At 61.1% G+C, this 17,004-nt stretch overlaps 1 protein-coding gene across 1 annotated transcript in view; it reads left to right on the top strand.

Annotated features, from left to right (window-relative positions):
- The first annotated feature begins 485 nt into the window (after nucleotides 1-485).
- IQGAP3 (IQ motif containing GTPase activating protein 3) overlaps nucleotides 486-17,004 on the top strand; it is a 33,371-nt gene continuing 16,852 nt past the window's right edge. Inside the window, exons 1-15 of the mRNA XM_032845107.1 lie at nucleotides 486-612; nucleotides 2,396-2,483; nucleotides 6,656-6,812; nucleotides 7,447-7,524; nucleotides 8,774-8,850; nucleotides 9,731-9,798; nucleotides 9,888-10,001; nucleotides 10,184-10,362; nucleotides 10,752-10,830; nucleotides 11,306-11,469; nucleotides 11,882-11,969; nucleotides 13,533-13,696; nucleotides 14,990-15,147; nucleotides 16,305-16,420; nucleotides 16,523-16,686. Of these exons, the coding sequence (XP_032700998.1) occupies nucleotides 576-612; nucleotides 2,396-2,483; nucleotides 6,656-6,812; nucleotides 7,447-7,524; nucleotides 8,774-8,850; nucleotides 9,731-9,798; nucleotides 9,888-10,001; nucleotides 10,184-10,362; nucleotides 10,752-10,830; nucleotides 11,306-11,469; nucleotides 11,882-11,969; nucleotides 13,533-13,696; nucleotides 14,990-15,147; nucleotides 16,305-16,420; nucleotides 16,523-16,686 (1,731 nt within the window). The 5' untranslated portion in view covers nucleotides 486-575. The remainder of the gene's footprint in view (nucleotides 613-2,395; nucleotides 2,484-6,655; nucleotides 6,813-7,446; nucleotides 7,525-8,773; nucleotides 8,851-9,730; nucleotides 9,799-9,887; nucleotides 10,002-10,183; nucleotides 10,363-10,751; nucleotides 10,831-11,305; nucleotides 11,470-11,881; nucleotides 11,970-13,532; nucleotides 13,697-14,989; nucleotides 15,148-16,304; nucleotides 16,421-16,522; nucleotides 16,687-17,004) is intronic.

The following is a 17,004-nucleotide window of genomic DNA, read 5'->3' as shown; positions in this document are numbered from 1 at the left end:
GGTGGTGGTGGTGGTGAAGCAGGCTCCCCGCTGAAACTATGACCGGAGCAGAAGGCAGTGGCTTAGCCCATGGAGCCACCCAGGCGCCCCTAAAAATTGTGTTGTTTTTTTAAAGCACCCTCTGCAGCCGCCGAGGGCCTCGAACCTACGACCCCCAGGTCAGGAGCGGCGTGCTCTACCGACTGACCCAGCCACGTGCCCCCAGTCCGGCTGCTTTCTCTCCGCATCCACACTTTCCAGTTGGGTCCAAGGTGGCCTGCAAATTAACAGGAGCCAAGAAGGCTAGAGGAAGCGGAGCGGGGTTCAGGGGAGCATGAGGGGGAAACGACGGAAGCAAGGGCAGCCGAGGAGCCCTACAGGAACCGCCGCAGCCCACCGCTGGGCAGAGCCGAGCGCGGACCCGGTTGCCCCCGGTGCCACCTCCTCCGCACCCGGCGGCGCTTCTGCGCCCGCGCCTCCCGGAACTACAAATCCCAGCAGCCCCCGCGGCTCGGGCCGGAAGTGCTGTCCAGCTGCGGCGAAGGGGAGGGCGGCGGCCCGGCGGCGGGAGATTCAAACTTGGAAGGAGGAGGAACATGGAGCGGCGGAGAGCGGGCGCGGGCCCCGCGCTGTGTGAGTGCAGAGCCGGCCGAGGAGGGCGGCGGGCCTGCGCCCGGTCGGGTCTCGGGCGGGCTCGGGTGGAGGCGGGAGCGGCGAGAAGCCCAGACGCCGCCGCGCTTCAGGGCTTCCAGGGTTTTCTCCGGCGTCCCCGAGTTCTGGGTCTGGGCGACGGGGTTGGCCTGGGCGGCCCCACCAGAAGGCAGCAGTGACGGGCGGCAGGCGTGCTGGCCGAGCGCCACCGGCGACGGGACGCCCGGAGAGCTCGGCTTCGCGGGTGCCGAGACCGTGCGGAGACCGCGGGGGTCGGCCGGGGGGCTCTTAAGGGCTCGCTCCTCGGCCGTGTCCCGCGGCTTCAGCTCCAGGGGTCGGGCCGGGGTCCCTGACCCGCGTTTGCAACAGCACCGCTTCTCCGCTGCCCCGGGGGATCAGGCGGTGGCCCGCGGGCCGCATTTGCAAAAGCACCGCAGTCCAGAGGGACTGGGCTCAGGGGTCGGCGGCCAAGAGGCTGCTGTCTGACCTCCGCGCCAAAGGCAACATCTCATTTTTCCAGCCCTCCCCCTCTCGGGCCAGCGGGGTCCAGAAAACTAAGGCCGCGCCCTGGAAAACGAAGGCCGTGTTCAGGATCTGTTGAAGCAGAGCTAGTTCTGGACCCCAGAAGCCGGAGGACTGATGGTTTTCACGACTGTGTGTGTGTGTATGTGTGCGCACGCAAAGCTCTGCGCATCTCACACAGCCCTCAGCTCATGACTCTGGGTGACGGCATCTGCTCACCCGTTTATTTTCCGTGCTTAGCAACCAGCCACGTTCCTTGTACACACCCTGTAGGAACTACAGTGGGCGGGTGCTGTGGGGTCTGACCTAGACGGGTGTGTGTGTGCGTGCGTGTGTGTTAACGTGCTTAACTGCCGGTTCTAGTAAGCCCTGCCCCTCGTCCAGGTCACGTTGCACGATATGCAGTATCAGGTGAAGAACCGGACTGACTTCGAGTGTTGGGTCCAAGACAGAGTTTTCTCTCATCAAGCCCTCTGTGTTTGCTTCTTGTGTGTGTGTACAGAGTTCTCTCGGCCTGCCTGATTTAAAAAAAAAAAAAGATTTATTTATTTATTAGAGAGAGAACACGGGGCAGAGGCAGAGGGAGAAGCAGGCTCCCCCCTGAGCAGGGAGACCAGTTCAGGGCTGGATCCCAGGTCCCGGGATCATGACCTGAGAGAAAGCAGATGCTTAAGGACTGAGCCATCCAGGGGCCCACGTTCTTCTTTTCTAATGCTAATCCGTGTTTCCTGAGAATAAAGATCCACCAGCCCGGGGCCTGGCCAGGGCCTGACAGAGAGAAGGTAGCACGGGAATGACTGGTTGTTGAGGGTTGAGTCCCAGTTGGTCCTCCTAACCCAGCCTCTGGGAGGGGCCTGAGAAGGATGACACAGGTCCAGGTCTTGGAGAACTCAGAGGCTGTTAGGGATGAAATAAGTGGCTGTGTCCCCAGCCATGGAGGAGTCTGGACATCCGTGTGGGAGCCCTGAGGGAAGGGCTTGGAATAGGCTGGAAGGAGGAGTCAGGAGATGGCTGGAGGGAAGGAGCAGGGAGCACCTCTGTCACAGGGCGTGCCGACCAGGGCAGCTTTCCGGGGCCGGGGGCCGAAGATCGGAGCCAGGGGTGTCAGGAAGAGGGGGACGCACGCGGGTGCTTCGGGTGTCGGGGCAGAGTTGCCCAAGAAAGTCTGTTGAGAAGCAGCTTCAGTGCCATGGCCCTTTGTCTAACACTCCTCTCCTCGACCTTGTCCCCCTTCCCTCCTCAGACGAACGCCTCACGGCGGAGGAGATGGATGAGCAGAGGCGACAGAATGTTGCCTATCAGTACCTGTGCCGGCTGGAGGAAGCCAAGCGGTGAGCCAAGGGACTGCCCCCTTCTGGTCCCCCGTTTCCCATCCTGTTCACTCCAGGCACCTACCCTCTAGCCGATGCAAAAGGCCTGGGGTCCAGTCTTCTCTTTTAAGACTTTATTTTGTTAGCGCGGATTCGGGTTCAACATTAAGAGGAAGGTCGAGATTCCCCAGGTACCCCCGGCCCCCACACGTACGCAGCCTCCCCTGTCAACATCTTCAGGCAGGGCGCCCCCTGTTACTACTGATGAGCTCACCTGGACACGTAGCCTCCCAAAGTCCGTGGCTGACCTTGGGGATCACTCTGCCCTCAAAATCCTCCGTGCTCTGCCTCTTTGTGCCCCCATCCCGCCCCCTGGCAAGCTCTCCTCTCTTCTCTTGTCTCTTTGGTTTCTCCGTGGTTGGAATCATACAGTATGAGCCTTTTCAGACTGACTTCTTTCACTTAGTCGTACGCATTCAAGGTTCCTCCGTGTCTCTCAGGGGTTGACAGCTCGTTCTATTTTAGCGCTGACCGGCCTTCCGTTGTCTGGATGGACCTCGGTTTTCTAGTCCGTCACCTACGGAAGGACGTCTGGGCTGCCTTCAAGTTGGGTGCTTGTGAACGAAGCCTCCACACACGGCGGCGTGCTGGTGTTCGTGGGCCGCGTGTTGTGAGTCCTGTGGGTGAATACCAAGGAGCACCATTGCCGGGCGGGAGTGTGTCTCGTTTTGTAAGAAATCACGAAACCTCTAGAGTGGCTGCAGCATCTCAGCGGTCCCAGCAGCCGGGACTGAGAGCTCCTGGTCCTGCTCGTCCTCATCAGCATCCCACGTGGTCAGGGCCCCAGATTTCGGCCATTCTGATAGGTGCGTGGTGGAGTCTCATTGCTTTCGTTTCCATTTCCCCGATGGCACGTTCTCCCCCACCCGATGGTGGGGGATCTTTCCAGACGCTCGGTTCCCATCCCTGCATCTTCCTCGGCGCCGTGTCTGCCGGTGGGCATCTGTGGCCCGTATTCTGATCAGTTGTTTGTTCTTGTTGTGTGTGTGTTTCTGTGAGCTCTGAGCCTCACGTGGGGCTCGAACTCATGAGCCCAAGATCAAGAGTCACACGCTTCACCCTCTGAGTCGGCAGGCACCCTGTTCTCTGTGTATTTCTTTTCTTTTTTCTTTTAAGATTTTATTTATTTGACAGGCAGAGATCACAAGCAGGCAGAGAGGCAGGCAGAGAGAGAGGGAGAAGCAGGCTCCCCGCTGAGCAGAGAGCCCGATGTGGGGCTCGATCCCAGGACCCTGGGATCATGACCTGAGACAAAGTAGGCTTAACCCACTGAGCCACCCAGGCGCCCCTCTTTGTATATTTCAGATACTAGTGTTTTTAATTTTTTTTTTTTTTTAAGATTTCATGTATTTATTTGACAGAGAGACAGGGAGAGAGGGAACACAAGCAGGGGGAGTGGGAGAGGGAGAAGCATGCTTCCTGCTGAGCAGAGAGCCCAATACGGGGCTCGATCCCAGGACCCTGGGATCACCACCTGATCGGAAGGCCAAACGCTTAACGACTGAGCCACCCAGACTCCCAGATACTGGTCTTTTATTAGATGTGTATTTTGCCAATGTTTTCTTCCCATGTCTTCCCATTCTCTTTTCTAGAGAAGTTATTCATTTCATTTCATCTATTTATTTATTTTTAAGATTTTATTTACTTGACAGAGAGCAAGAGAGCACACGAGCAAGGTAGGGGAGGGGCAGAGGGAGAAGTAGCCTCCCACTGAGCAGAGAGCCCAAGGATGTGGGGCTCGATCCCAGGACCCCAAGATCACGACCCGAGCTGAAGGCAGACGTGTAACTGACTGAGCCAGTCTGGTGCCCCAGTTTCTCATTTTAATTAAGTCCAGCTTATCAATTATTTCTTTCAAAGATTGTGTCTTTGGCGTTGTGTCTAAAAAGTCATTGCCTGGGGTGGGGGTGGGCGGGGAGTCATCGCCGGGGCGCCCGGCTGGCTCAGTCTGTAGAGTATGCAACTCTTGATCTTGGGGTCACGCGTTCAAGCCCCACATTGGGGACAGACGTTACTAAAATAAACATTTTTTAAAAAGTCATGGCCACACCGAAGGTCACCTAGGTTTTCCCTTGTGTTCTCTTCTAGGAGTTTTACAGTTTGGTATTTGACGTTTAAGCTGATAATCTATTTTGAGTTGATCTTGGTAACGGGTGTGAAGTCTCTGTCTCGGGTTGCCCCAGCGCTGTTGGCTGGAGCGACGCCCCCTGCTCCGCTGGATCGCCTCTGCTCCTCGGTCAGCGGTCAGCTGGCTGTTCTGCGGGTCTGTTTTTCTCCCTCTGTTCCACGGGTCAGCCCGTCGTTCCCTGAGACCACTCTGTCTTGATGACTGTGGCTCAGACGGGCGGCATCATCCTCCAGCTTTGTTCTCGGCCTGCAATCTGGTGTGGGCTCTTCCGGACCTTGGGCTCTCCGTACCAACTTTAGGGGCGTTATCTCGATAGCCACCAAATAAGTTGCCAGGAGCCCCTGTGGGATGGCGCTGAACCCGCAGACCCAGCCGGGACGAAGTAGCGCCTGGGCGGGTGTGGACTCTTCCTGCCCACGAGTGTGGGGTCCCCTCCCCCGAGTTGGTTTGTCCTTTGATCTTACTCATCAGGGTTTCCTAGTTCTCCTCCGAGATCTTGTATATATTTTGCTGGATTTATACCTAAGTATTTCATTTTTGGGGTGCTAATGGACACTGTGTTGTGCTTTTAGTATCAAGTTCCACTTGCCCGCTGCAGTACCTACAGCAGCGACCGACTTTTGTGTGTTAGCCTTGTGTCCCACAGCCTTGCGTGAGGTTTTGTGTCGCCTTCTTTCACATTTTCCCCCTAGACGGTCACGCCATCGTGAGCAAAGACAACACCACCTCCTTCTTTCTCCGTGCGCTCTTCCGGGCTGTCTCTAAATGTAGGGCCGTCTGCTCGCATAGTCCCCGCAGCACCGTTCTAATACCCACAGAAGTTACCCATTAATCCTTGGGAGATCAACACCCGGCCATTTTCAAATTTTCCTGATTGTCTGGAAAAGTAACCTATTTTTCTATTTTTCGATTGCCTTCGTCAAAGAAGGTTCCAACAAAGCTCACAGGTTACATCTGGTTGTTGCGTCTCTTGAATCTTCTTTAATCCAGAATAGCTCACCTTCCCTTCGCACTTCTTCATGTGACCGACTTGGAGAAGCCACCGGCCTGCCGGCCATGTAGACGCATCACATTCTGGGTTTGTCTGTTGACCCCCTTGTGTCCAGCGGCTTGCTCCTCTGTACCCCGTGTTTCCTGCACATGGACGCTGCCTCCACGGCTCTCTTTCTAATCTGCAGAGGATTTCTAGCGTTCTCCGGGAGAGCAGGTGGCGTGGGTAGGCCAGAAGTCAGGTGGCTGTGGCTGGGAAGGCACAGAGCGAGGCATGACTGGCTCTCTTTGAGGATGGAGGCTTTCCTGGAGGTGTCCGTGCACGGACGTTTGGAGGTCCCATGCCCCCCCTCATGCCACCATCAGTGACAATATGCTTCCCGAGTCTTCTCCCAGTGTGCTCATACTCATTAGCTCGTGTCCCCCCTTGCACACCCCCGGCAGCCGCCCCCCCAAGGCAGCGAGAGCAGCCGAGGCCTCTTCAGTCTGCGGGTCACACGGTGTGGCTCTGAGATGTGTGCGTGCATGCGGGGGGATGCTGTACAGAGCAGGTCTTCCGATTCCAAGGGCTCTGGCCTTTCTGTCCCTTTTTGCGGCTCCCATCACCTCGGGGGGTTCCCCACGACCCCCATCGTCATCAAAGTTGGGTTCTAATCTGTGTAAACATAACCCTTCAGGCCTGGGTTCTCAGAAAACTCGCAGAGAGAGAAGCGAGCAGACGCGGTGCGGTGGGACAGGCGTGTGAACCAGACCGAGAGACAGGGTCTCGCGGGCGGCTGCTAAGGGCCTCCCTGCAGACACACGGGTTCAGGATCCATCAGGGAAGATTCCTGGGGGTGAGCAGGGGCCCAGGACTGGCCATTCCAGCGCCTGCGGCAGCTTGGGATCCAGTGGCAGCAGCTAGAGCACGGGCAGAGGGAGGAGCTAGGAGTAGGACAGGAACCAAGAGTCAGGGACCCCTCTGTGCTGGGGGGATGGGGTGGCGACGGGCTCTGTTCCGCTCCCGCACTTTCAGCTGGATGGAGGCCTGCCTGAAGGAGGAGCTCCCTTCGCCGGTGGAGCTAGAGGAGAGCCTCCGGAACGGAGTGCTGCTGGCCAAGCTGGGCCACTGTTTTGCGCCCGCCGTGGTCCCCTTGAAGAAGATCTATGATGCGGAGCAGCTGCGCTACCAGGTGGGGAAGGGAGGTCTCTACCTTCCAGCTGCTTCCTCTCAAGCTTCCCCTTCTCAAGGCTGTGACAGTAGGGCAACCATATATTGTCCAAACTTGGACATGGTTGCGGATGAAAGGGGCTGCTCTCAGCCACTGCACGGGGTCACCGGGAGTGGCTCGGGTCCCCCTGGCTGGACACTGTGTGCAGGCTTTAACAGCAGGGGACTCTTGCTAGCTAGGCGCTGAGATGCCCCTGGTGGGACGCTTCTAAGCCAGTCGACACTCAGAGGCTTATGGGCTTTGCCGCCGTGACGATATTCCTGGGCTTGCTGCCCCTTCCGTGCGCCCTGGCCAGCCCAGCCCTGTCTCCTCACCTCACCTCCGGACTCCCCTTTGCTGGGAAGCCTTCCTGGGTGGTTAATCCCACATCTGCGCCTTCCTTCCCAAATGTCCTGCGGGTTAACCTTTCCTGGTGGTTTCCATTTGTCTGTGTCTCTCTGTCTTCGGGGCTGGGGAATGAAATATGGGAAACCCATAGGCCAGGGTCCTCTGGCTCCTCCTGCCCTTCAGGCTTCCGAGCTGTGGTCTGGGCTCTGGCCACGAGGAACCCTGAGAACCGTGGAAATAGATTCTTGTCTCTTCCCCTCCCTTTCAGGCAACCGGCTTGCACTTCCGGCACACGGACAACATCAACTTGTGGTTGTCTGCGGTGGCCCACGTCGGCCTGCCTTCGGTAACACTGGGCCTCGAGATTGGGGTTCATCTTTGCCCCCCACTGTCCCCCACCCCCTGTGTGCACGCTTCGTCCCCCGGGACCATTCAAACCCCGCCTCGTTCCTCTCCTGAGTGAACCTGATCGGAGGGTTTCGATGGTGGCTGCCTGTCTCTCAACCGGGCCACCTGGTGTTGCCTCTCCTTCCCTCGGGTGAGGCAAGTGGAAGGAGATGGAGGCTCCCTTACCCCAGCTGCAGGGTCCCCACTAGTGGGCGAGGCCCCCGTGTGCTGCTGGAGATGGGCTCACGGGAGCCAGGCTTCTTCCCAGGTCGACAAGCAAGGCCATACCACAGGCCACGTCCCTTGGGGGCGGACTCGGAAGCCCAGCCCCTAGACCCCGCCGGATGCATGCTGCGTGTTCCTTGGGCTTTTCAGACCTTACATGTTTCTTGACTGTAAAGGGGCATGGTGACCCCCTGGACCCACCCTGGACAGTTGTCAGGAGGACTGGGTGGTCTGCGCGGTTCCCCCTGCAAACAGTAGAGAACTGAGCGCATTAGGGCACCGCGGGACTCCACCGTGTATGTCTTCCTCCGGGGAACTGGGAGACAAGGAGACGGCAGCAAAGAAAGGCTCAGTGGGAGGCAGGGGAAACCGAAGCATCTGTTCTCAGTGAGGCGGGAACACAGTGAGGTCCCCAGGAATCTCAAGTGGCCAAGAGGTTTTGGGGTTAGACCTCAGCAGTCCCCAGGGGGCATGGGACGCCATGCTCCAAGGACTCGGTTCTTTGAGGGGCCCCCCCACTGCTCCGAGGCCTCTGGCTTAGAGACAGGGGTGAGTTCCCTGCCCCATCATGGTCCGTGGCGGCGTCTGCCTCCTTGGGCCTCTGCGGGAGCATGGCCGCTTGTCTGGCGAGAGTCCAAGGCCAGGAGCACAGTCTCGCTGTGTCTCTAGGACGCATAGGGGGCCTCATTCTCCCAGAGGATATGGCCCTCATCCTACAACCTTGAGAGACCTGCCTGTGTCTAGTGAGCCCAGGGCTGTGTCTGTGACTGGGCCTTGGTTCAGTATGTGGCCCCAGGGCCTTTCTCTAACGCTGAGTGTGTAGGTACAATGCTGGCTGTAAATGGCCGGGGAGACGGGCCTAGAAGTCACAGGCCACAGAGGAGCACACAGCCGAGTGGGAGAGGACACCGTTCCTCGTCCCTCTCTCTGTGGCTGATGTAGTGGTGTTTCTGATGGCTGTAACCAGCTGGCTTCTCCCCCAGACCTTCCTCCCGGAGACCACAGACATCTATGACAAGAAGAACATGCCCCGGGCGATCTACTGCATCCACGCGCTCAGGTGAGGGGCCCTGAGCTCTCGTCCTCTGTTTCCTCCCGGTCGATGCAGCCGCAGATGTGGGAGCAGGAAGGAGGGCGGGTCAGCCACAGGAGCGCGTCTCAGGAGGGGGAGACTGTAGATGTCTGCGGTTGTGTCTAGGTTTATGAGCAGGTCTTTTTACTGGAGAGAGAGAGCATGCGCACAAGCCGGCGGGGGGGGATAGAGGGAGAAGCGGACTCCCCGTGGAGCAGGGAGCCGGACGCGGGACTCGATCCCAGGACCCTGAGATCATGACCTGAGCGGAGGGCAAACGCTTCACCCACTGAGCCGCCCAGGTGCTGTTCGTGTGCATCCAGCAAACGTGGACACGTTTGTGTGTGTGATTCGTGGGGTGAAGGAAAAGGGCAACAGGGAAGGGTCTTCCGCTGGTGACCAGGGCCCAGAGGAATCAAAACAGGCCCCATCAAGAGCGTCACAGGCGAGTCACTTAGCGTGAGTGGTGACCGCTGTCTGGCTCTACCCACGGCCAGCCATTAGCAACCAGTGGCTAAATCCTAAATCCTAAAGTGACCGACCCATCCCCGGGTCTGCCTTGTCGCCTCCTCCTGACTTCATTTCCCACGTCCGCGTGCCCGGGCCTGCGGGTCTCGGCCTACGATGTCCTCTCCGAACACTGACTGCTACAGCTGTGCGCCCTTCTCTGGGAAGTCCTGACCCCCCGACCTCTCCACCATCCCGTTTCTCTTCTGCAGCACTTGTCTCGGGCTTGCTTCCAGTAACCTCACTCCCCGTGGACCAGGGGGCCTTGGTCCCCACGTCGGGGTCCCCGTGGATCTCACACAGACCCACGCGTCCAGCACACCAACGTAAATAGGGCCCAACGCCTTTCCTTCTTTTCCAGTCTCTTCCTCTTCCGGCTGGGACTGGCCCCGCAGATCCATGATCTGTATGGGAAAGTGAAGTTCTCAGGTGAGCCCAGCTCCTTCCCCAGCCGCCTGCATGGGAGGGTCTCCGGGGGGCTCTGGCCCTGAGGAAAGGCTTCTGTGGTGTCTTCACAGCCGAGGAGCTCAGCAACATGACCGCTGAGCTGGCCAAGTACGGCCTCCAGCTGCCGGCCTTCAGCAGGATTGGGGGCATCCTGGCCAGTGAGCTGTCGGTGGACCAGGCTGCAGGTAGGGGCCGGGCTCTGGCCTGCGAGGGGCGGGCTCCATGGGAACGGGGAGCCTCCGGGCCTCAGATGGGTTCTGGGTGCCTCTCATCGGTGGGAGGCTGCCAGGCCTGCCGGGCAGGGGAGGGGAATGATACCAGAGCGGCTGCGGCTGGCCTCCTGACCTTGTTCCCTCACCCCTCCCAGTCCACGCCGCCGTCCTCGCCATCAACGAGGCAGTGGAGCGGGGGGTGGTGGAGGACACCCTGGCGGCCTTGCAGAACCCCAGCGCCCTGCTGCGGAATGTCGGGGAGCCTCTGGCGGCCGTCTACCAGGAGCTGCTGGCCCAGGCCAAGGCGGAGAAGGCCGCTAGTGCCCAGACCCGCGTAAGGAGCAGCCTCGGGCGCCGAGAGCTGGGCAGCCCAGGAGCCCCACAGTGGACAGGACTCTTGGGGTCCTGTCCCACGCCCCAGAGTAGCTGAGAGAAAGTGTTGCTTGTGGGTTATTGTCGAGAAACAGGAGAGGCACCGGGGAGAATGATGAGGACTGAGAGGAGAAGGCAGGAGCGGGTTCTGGGTTTGGGGTGGGCTGAGACGGGGACATAGAACTGGATGAGACCGACAGGAGATGCCAAAGGTGGGCCTGGAGCCCTGGGTTCCCCAGACTTCTGACCAGACTGCCCTTTGGGAAGGCCCCTGCGGGAGGAAAGAGGTACAGACGGGGGGAGGAGGAGGAGAAGACGAGGCCGGGGTCCCAGGCCTCACTCTCGGTGCAGGAGGGCGGAGAGAGCTGGGACGTGTATGACTGCCTCCTGACTCAGGCTGAGATCCAAGGCAACATCAACCACGTCAATGGTGAGAGAAGTGGGCCCAGAGACCTTGGGGTGCTCTCGGGCTGAGCCCTTGTATTGGGCGGTTTGGGGGTGGCTTTTGCTTGGGCCGGCGGCCCTCATGTCTCAGGGAAAGAGAGAAAGATCCATGCCAAGAGCAGCGTGTGTCCTGTTGTGAGGCCTCCGTGCCCAGAGCTGCGCCCCATCGGGGGTGCTTGTGTTTGGATGGAGATCCATGGGGAGGGCCGAGGCGAGGGCAGGCCTTCCGGCTCTGGGTCAGGCTCCCTCCCAAGAAGGAGGTGAGAGGAATGGATTGGGGGGGCAGGAGGGGCTGCTGGAAGCCTGGGGACAGAGGGGGCCTCCACCTGTTTGGGGCGGTGCGGTGGGAAGATCCCGCTGAGGGTTTGGGGCTGGGGCAGGGTTGGGGGGCTCCAGGGCGGCGGGAAGAATAGGGCTGGGCTTTCACATGTTGTCCGCTGTGTCGTCTTGGTCTTTTGCAGTCCATGAGGCTCTAGAAGCTGTTGATGATGCCCTAGAGAGACAGAGCCCTGAGGCCTTGCTGGAGGCCCTTCTGGACCCAGCGCTGGCCCTGCGAGGGCTCAGGAGAGACTTTGCTGGCTGGTACTTGGAACAGCTGAGCTCAGACAGAGAACAGAAAGCACAGGTCAGGCCCACCGCCTGCTGTTGGCTGCGGGGTACGGGGCGGGTGTCTTCCTTAGGCCCCGCCCCTGTCACCTGCTGGTGTTCAGGCAGGGCCAAGTATGTGTGCAAATGATTACATCACCTCAAAGCCTACGGGCCTAAACTGACTGGGGGGACCCAGAGGCAGCCGACGGGCAGTGATAGGCTCCCCTGTTGCTGAGGGGGACCTCAGCTTGGCGATGTCGTCTCCACGGCTGCTGGCGCTCTGCCTAGCGTCTGGGTGGGTCTGTCGGTGTGTCTGTCGGTGCCTGCTGGGCACGAGGAGGCAGAGGCTCGCGGCAGGGGAGTCGGGCCCTGCGGGGAGCCGGGGCTGGCGGCATCTGCGAAAGTTCATGCCCGGGGCTCCCCTCTGCTTCGCCCTTTCCCCTCCCCAGGAGCTGGGCCTACTGGAGCTTCTGGAAAAGGAGGAGGTCCAGGCTGGCGTGGCTGCAGCCAACATGAAGGGTGACCAGGAGCAAGCCAGTAAGTCGCCTCCGGCCAGGGCCTTCCTGGCTTCTGTGTAGGGCCACGCAGACCGGTGCTGGTGGGGCCTCTCCCCATCCCCGCCCGTCGGGGCTGCCCGGAGGCACGCGACAGCTAGGCTCCTGAAGGCCTTAGGGGTCCTGATGGCCCATGCTGTGGGGCGGGGTCCAGGCCGGGCAGCCCTCTGCAGGGCACTCCCCTGCGTGGGGCCACTTTCAACCTGCTTGAGGCTTTGGCTTCTTTGTAGTGATTTCCCAGGTCAGAGAGAAACTCATGATCGCACTCAGTTCCGCTTAACCCTGCGTACGAATATAATTGTTTATTAGAGGGGCGTGTTGGTGACCATATCTCTCCCGGGGGTCCGCCGGCCCACCGCAGGAGCGAGAGCAGGCAGGGCACGGGCCTGAGCTGCAGCCCGAGGCCACCAGGCCTGTCACAGCTGCGGGCACCACCCGCTGGCCTGGCCGCTCGCAGTCACTCGCTCGTCCGCTGCCGATGTGCGGGCCAGCCGCTCACGTCTTTGCTGGACGCCGCAGGCCTTCCTGGGCTCCGCCACGTGCGCGACGGCCTAGCCCTCAGTCCCACGCGCTCGGCGGGGAGATGAGGCCTGCGGTTCTCCCTCCCTTCTCATCCGCCCAGTCCAGCTACCCAGACGGCCTGCTCTTCCCAGGCAGCCCAGCCTGTCCCACCGCCGGGCCTCTGGTTGTCCGGGTTTCGTTTCTGCGCACTGTCACCCACAGAGGGCGGGCGACAGCGTCCAGCACGGCCTCCTCTGCTTCGTGCTCCCTGACGGCCGGGGCCCTGGGGGACGGAAGGCGGTGCTGACACGGGGCAGCTGGTCTTCATATCCTCATTTCTCGCTACAGACCCGCCTCCTTGATGCCAGGGCCTAGACCTGCCTGGCATTTTCCAAATCCTGCTGTTCGAGACCCCACTGATGCCCCCCAACCCCTTCAAGCTTACTGCAGCCCTTTGCGGCCCGAACGGGTCCATTTGGGGGCTGGTTGTCTGTCCCCTGTGCTGTCGGCTTGATTTGGCCCCCAGAGCCCCTTGTCTGGCCTCCTGCCAGTCCCGCCTCCGCCTCCCCCGCCGCCCTCACGGAGGCGGCCCCTCCCTTACCTGCCACGGTGCCCCGTCTCTGGACCGGACAAGTGGCTTCTTCTGACTCCACGCACTTCTTCCTCCGAAACGCTTAGATGCTTATTTTGAACAGAGCAGAAGGCAGAACAATTGTGCTTTTTTTTTTTTTAAAGGCTTATTTGAGCGAGTGTGTGTGTGCCCTTGTGTGTAATGGGGGAGGGGCAGCAGGAGAGAATCCCAAGCAGCCGCCCCACTGAGCACCGACCCGGGGCTGCATCTCAGGACCCTGAGATTGTGACCTGAGCCAAACCCCAGAGTCAGACGCTCCGGTGGCCACAGCACCCAGGCGCCCTGAGGCAGAACTTTGAAGAGTAGTTGCCCAGCTGTTCTGCCTCTGAGACCCCAGCAGGAGCCAGTTAGCTGGGAGAGGGGGCCGGGCCCTGGGTGCCCAGACTGTGCAGCCCTCCCCCTCCTCCCCTGCAGTGCTCCAGGCCGTGCGCAGGATCAACAGAGCCATCCAGCGGGGAGTGGCGGCTGCCACTGTGGAGGAGCTGATGTGCCCGGAAGCCCGGCTGCCTCCCGTGTGCCCCGGCGCCCCGGCCATGTACCAGCAGGAGCTAAGGGCGCTCCAGCAGCAGCGGGGCGGGGTGAGCCCCAGACCACACCCCCAGCGGAGCACCTTTGGTGGGCTCCGGGAGGGAGGTGGGCCGCCGTCCCTGAGTGTTGAGCTGATCCTAGGCGCTAGGACCCCTGAGCCGACCCTGCTCTACACACATGCAATACGAGAACCCCACCGGGTAAGGTTTCCATTTTAGAGATGAGGAGAGTGAGACGCAGAGGCTGACACGGCTCCCACCACAGCTGCAGCCGGCCGTGCAGGAGTGAGCGCAAATGCGTGGAAGCCCCTGTGGCTCACCCCTCTGTCTGGCAGCCCCCACCCCTGTGCAAACAGCTCCTCCCACAGCAGGGTGGTCTTCTGCAGGGACTCCCCGGTCCCAGGGGGAGCTGGAATGCACCCGAGGTCCAGACAGTCCCAGGCAGGGAGAAGGGGATGATGTCGGGGTGGAGGACTTCAGACTAGGAAACAGAGGGAGCAGCACTGGGAGTAAGTCTGGAAAGGCTTCCTGGAAGAAAAGAGCCCAGTGCAGAGTCAGACCTGTGACACGAAGTTCAGAGCATGACCCTGGTCGTGGCCGCTTTGGCGGCTGCAGTAGGAGGTGTGCGGGAGGTAAAGAAAGCCCTGGGCCCCGGGTCATGGACACCAGAGTGGGAGGTAACTTCCAACTCTGTGCCTCCTTGCCATGGGCCCTCGGGCAAGTGAGCTCCTTGTCTGCCCCTGAGTTCATATAACGACACGGAAGCAGTAGTGTGTTTAGTACATGGGATTGTCACGAGGCTTAGAGTCGCCGCACACGTCAGCCGTGAGCCTGGCCTGTGACCTCCGCAGCTGAGATTCTCCTTGGCGGGAGTCTGCCCTGTGGGGAGACCGCATGGTGCCCCAGACATGGGGATCAGCACACACCGGGGTTTGGAAAGGAGGAGAAGCCGGGGCCACTGAGTGGGACTGGGGCCTCTTTGTCCCCCTCTATCCCCTGGAGCCTTGCGAGCTTCCTGGTGCTTGCTGGGAACCACCAGATAGCCCGTGGGCTCATGGTTGAGCGTGGGCCCTGGAACCCGGGGGCTGGGTTTAGCTTCCGTGACTATGGGCTCTTCTGTGAAAGGGGGATGTTAACGGCACCTCCCTCCCTGGCCTGTTGGAAGGCGCTTACCCACTGAGTCTGCAGAGAGCACCCTCTGCTGTCATGTTCAGTTAGTCAGCAAATGAATGAGGCCGCTGGGACTTGGGTCAGAGACTGGGGTGCAGGGATGCCTCGAGGGCGGGCTGGCCGTGGCCCCAAGCCTTCACCAGTCCCGTGGGACTCGGCACTCCCCTGTTACAGGAGCTCGGCCACGAGGAGCTCTTCGTGGCGGTGGAGATGCTGTCAGCTGTGGTCCTGATCAACCAGGCCCTGGAGGCCGGGGACGTCAGTGGCTTCTGGAGCAGTCTGGTGAACCCCGCCAGCGGCCTGGCCGAGGTGGAAGGAGAGAACGCTCAGCGGTGAGAGAGGTTGAACCCTGTGGCCGGGTGCAGGGGTGGAGGCGAGCCTCAGCTCTGCTGGAGATCCGCCTTCGGCGCTGCCCTGCTCTCGCCCGGCCCCTCCCTGGGTCTGTTTGGGCTCCTCAGCCCCTGCTGTCCTGGGAGTGGGGCTCAGCCCTCCCTGCTTCCAGCATGTTCTGTGCTTCCAAGCCAAGGTACTGGAAGAGCAAAGAACAGAACCAAATTCCTGCTCTCATCCACCCAACATGGCGGGACGAAAGGGAGGAGGAGCCATGGCCAGACCCAGACTGGCCGAGGGAGGGGGTGACTGGTGGGGACATGTGGGGGTTACGGGAGGCCCTGTTGTCAAGGGGACTTTGAGAGGGCCCTCAGGGCCTCTGACTGTGTTTGTCATTGCACAGGTCCAGGGCTGGACGTGTGCTTGGCACGGCAGGGTAGCGTGAGGAGAGAGAGCGGCGACTAGGGCAGGGATGTAGAGGCCACACTGTGGCCTTGACTTGCCCTCTCAGCGGGAAGGAAGCCATGGTGGGGGTGGGGGGTTGCCTGGAGGGGGCGGTCTGAGCTCCGTTTGCCGGGCTCGGCTTGGCTGCTGGGCTGAGGACGGGCTCCCGGGCTGGGCGCAACAAGCAGACAGCCTCCAGCGTGGGTGTGGGGACACCTGTTCGAGGGCGGTGACCGTGGAAGTGGCGAGGGGAGACTGGTTGGGAATCTGTTCTTGAAGGGGATGTGACGGGATCGGGTTGTGTGTGGATGTGGGCTGTGAGACAGCGTGTGGTCGGATGGGGCGCCACGATCTGTCCTCAGAGGCTGGAGCGCATGTCGGCCGAAGTGGGCAGGACTGCGTGGCACAGGCTGATCGGCTCCGGCTGGGTTTTGGGAGCTCACCAGGCGTCCCCGGGCTGCAGGTGGACTCCGGGGAGTCACTTAGGCTCTGGCGTCTCAAGCCAGGAGCTCAGGATAGGGGTGTGGAGCCCCAGCGGTGGGAGGCTCAGGCGTGTGGGCGTCCCGGAGGAGGCAGCACAGGGGCATTGAAAGCGCGACCCGCAAGGTGGGAAGGGAGTCCGGAGCCTGCGAGGGAGGCCGAACAGTGCCCGGAAGTGCCCTCACCCCTGGGTGACACTGCCCCTGCGGCTCTCCCCTCCCGTTCCTGCTGCCAGTTACTTTGATGGTCTGGCGGAGCTGCGCCGGGCGCTGGCCGGGGCCATCCTGAGCTGGAACGACCTGCAGGCCGCCGTGCACCGGGTCAACGCCCAGGTCCAGGAAGAGACTGACCGTGAGTGGAATCCCGGGCAGGTGGAGGCAGCTCGGCGCGGGCAGCTTACCGTCCCTTCCCGTGAGTCTGAGTCCTCGGCCCACCTAGATCTCTCCTTCCTAGAGGTCCTTGCCGTCAGCCTCATCAACGAGGCTCTGGACCAGGGCAGCCCCGAGAAGACCCTGTCTGCCCTCCTGCTTCCCTCGGCTGGCCTGGACGACATCAGCCTTCCTGTCGCCCCTCGGTACCATCTCCTTCTCGTGGCAGCCAAGAGGCAAAAGGCCCAGGTGAGGTCTGAGTGGGCTGAGTCCGTCCCCAGAGCAGGAAGGGCCTCTCCTGTGGGTAGAGCTGTGCCGGGGCTGCACCTTGGGAGAGCCCCGTGTGATGAGACAGTCCCTTCTGAGGGGGAGGCCGGGAGGGACCATGCAGGAAGGTGGCCGTCGGGCTGGGCCCTGGCCCAAGCTCCAGCTGCCAGCACGCAGAGTGGTGGGGCCTGCTGAGTGGCAAGGGCCCAGGCCTGGGGGCCGGACAGCCAGGCTGCACTCCCTGGTCTAAGCACTGCTTGTTGGTCTGTAAAACACCACGTGCCCTGGTGCTCCCTCCGT

This window comes from Lontra canadensis, unplaced genomic scaffold (genome assembly GCF_010015895.1).
Source record: "Lontra canadensis isolate GAN:19392208 unplaced genomic scaffold, GSC_riverotter_1.0 scaffold160, whole genome shotgun sequence".
Lineage (NCBI taxonomy): Eukaryota > Metazoa > Chordata > Mammalia > Carnivora > Mustelidae > Lontra > Lontra canadensis.
Note: the sequence above shows the minus strand (reverse complement) of the source record. Positions and strands in the feature narration are given on the sequence as shown.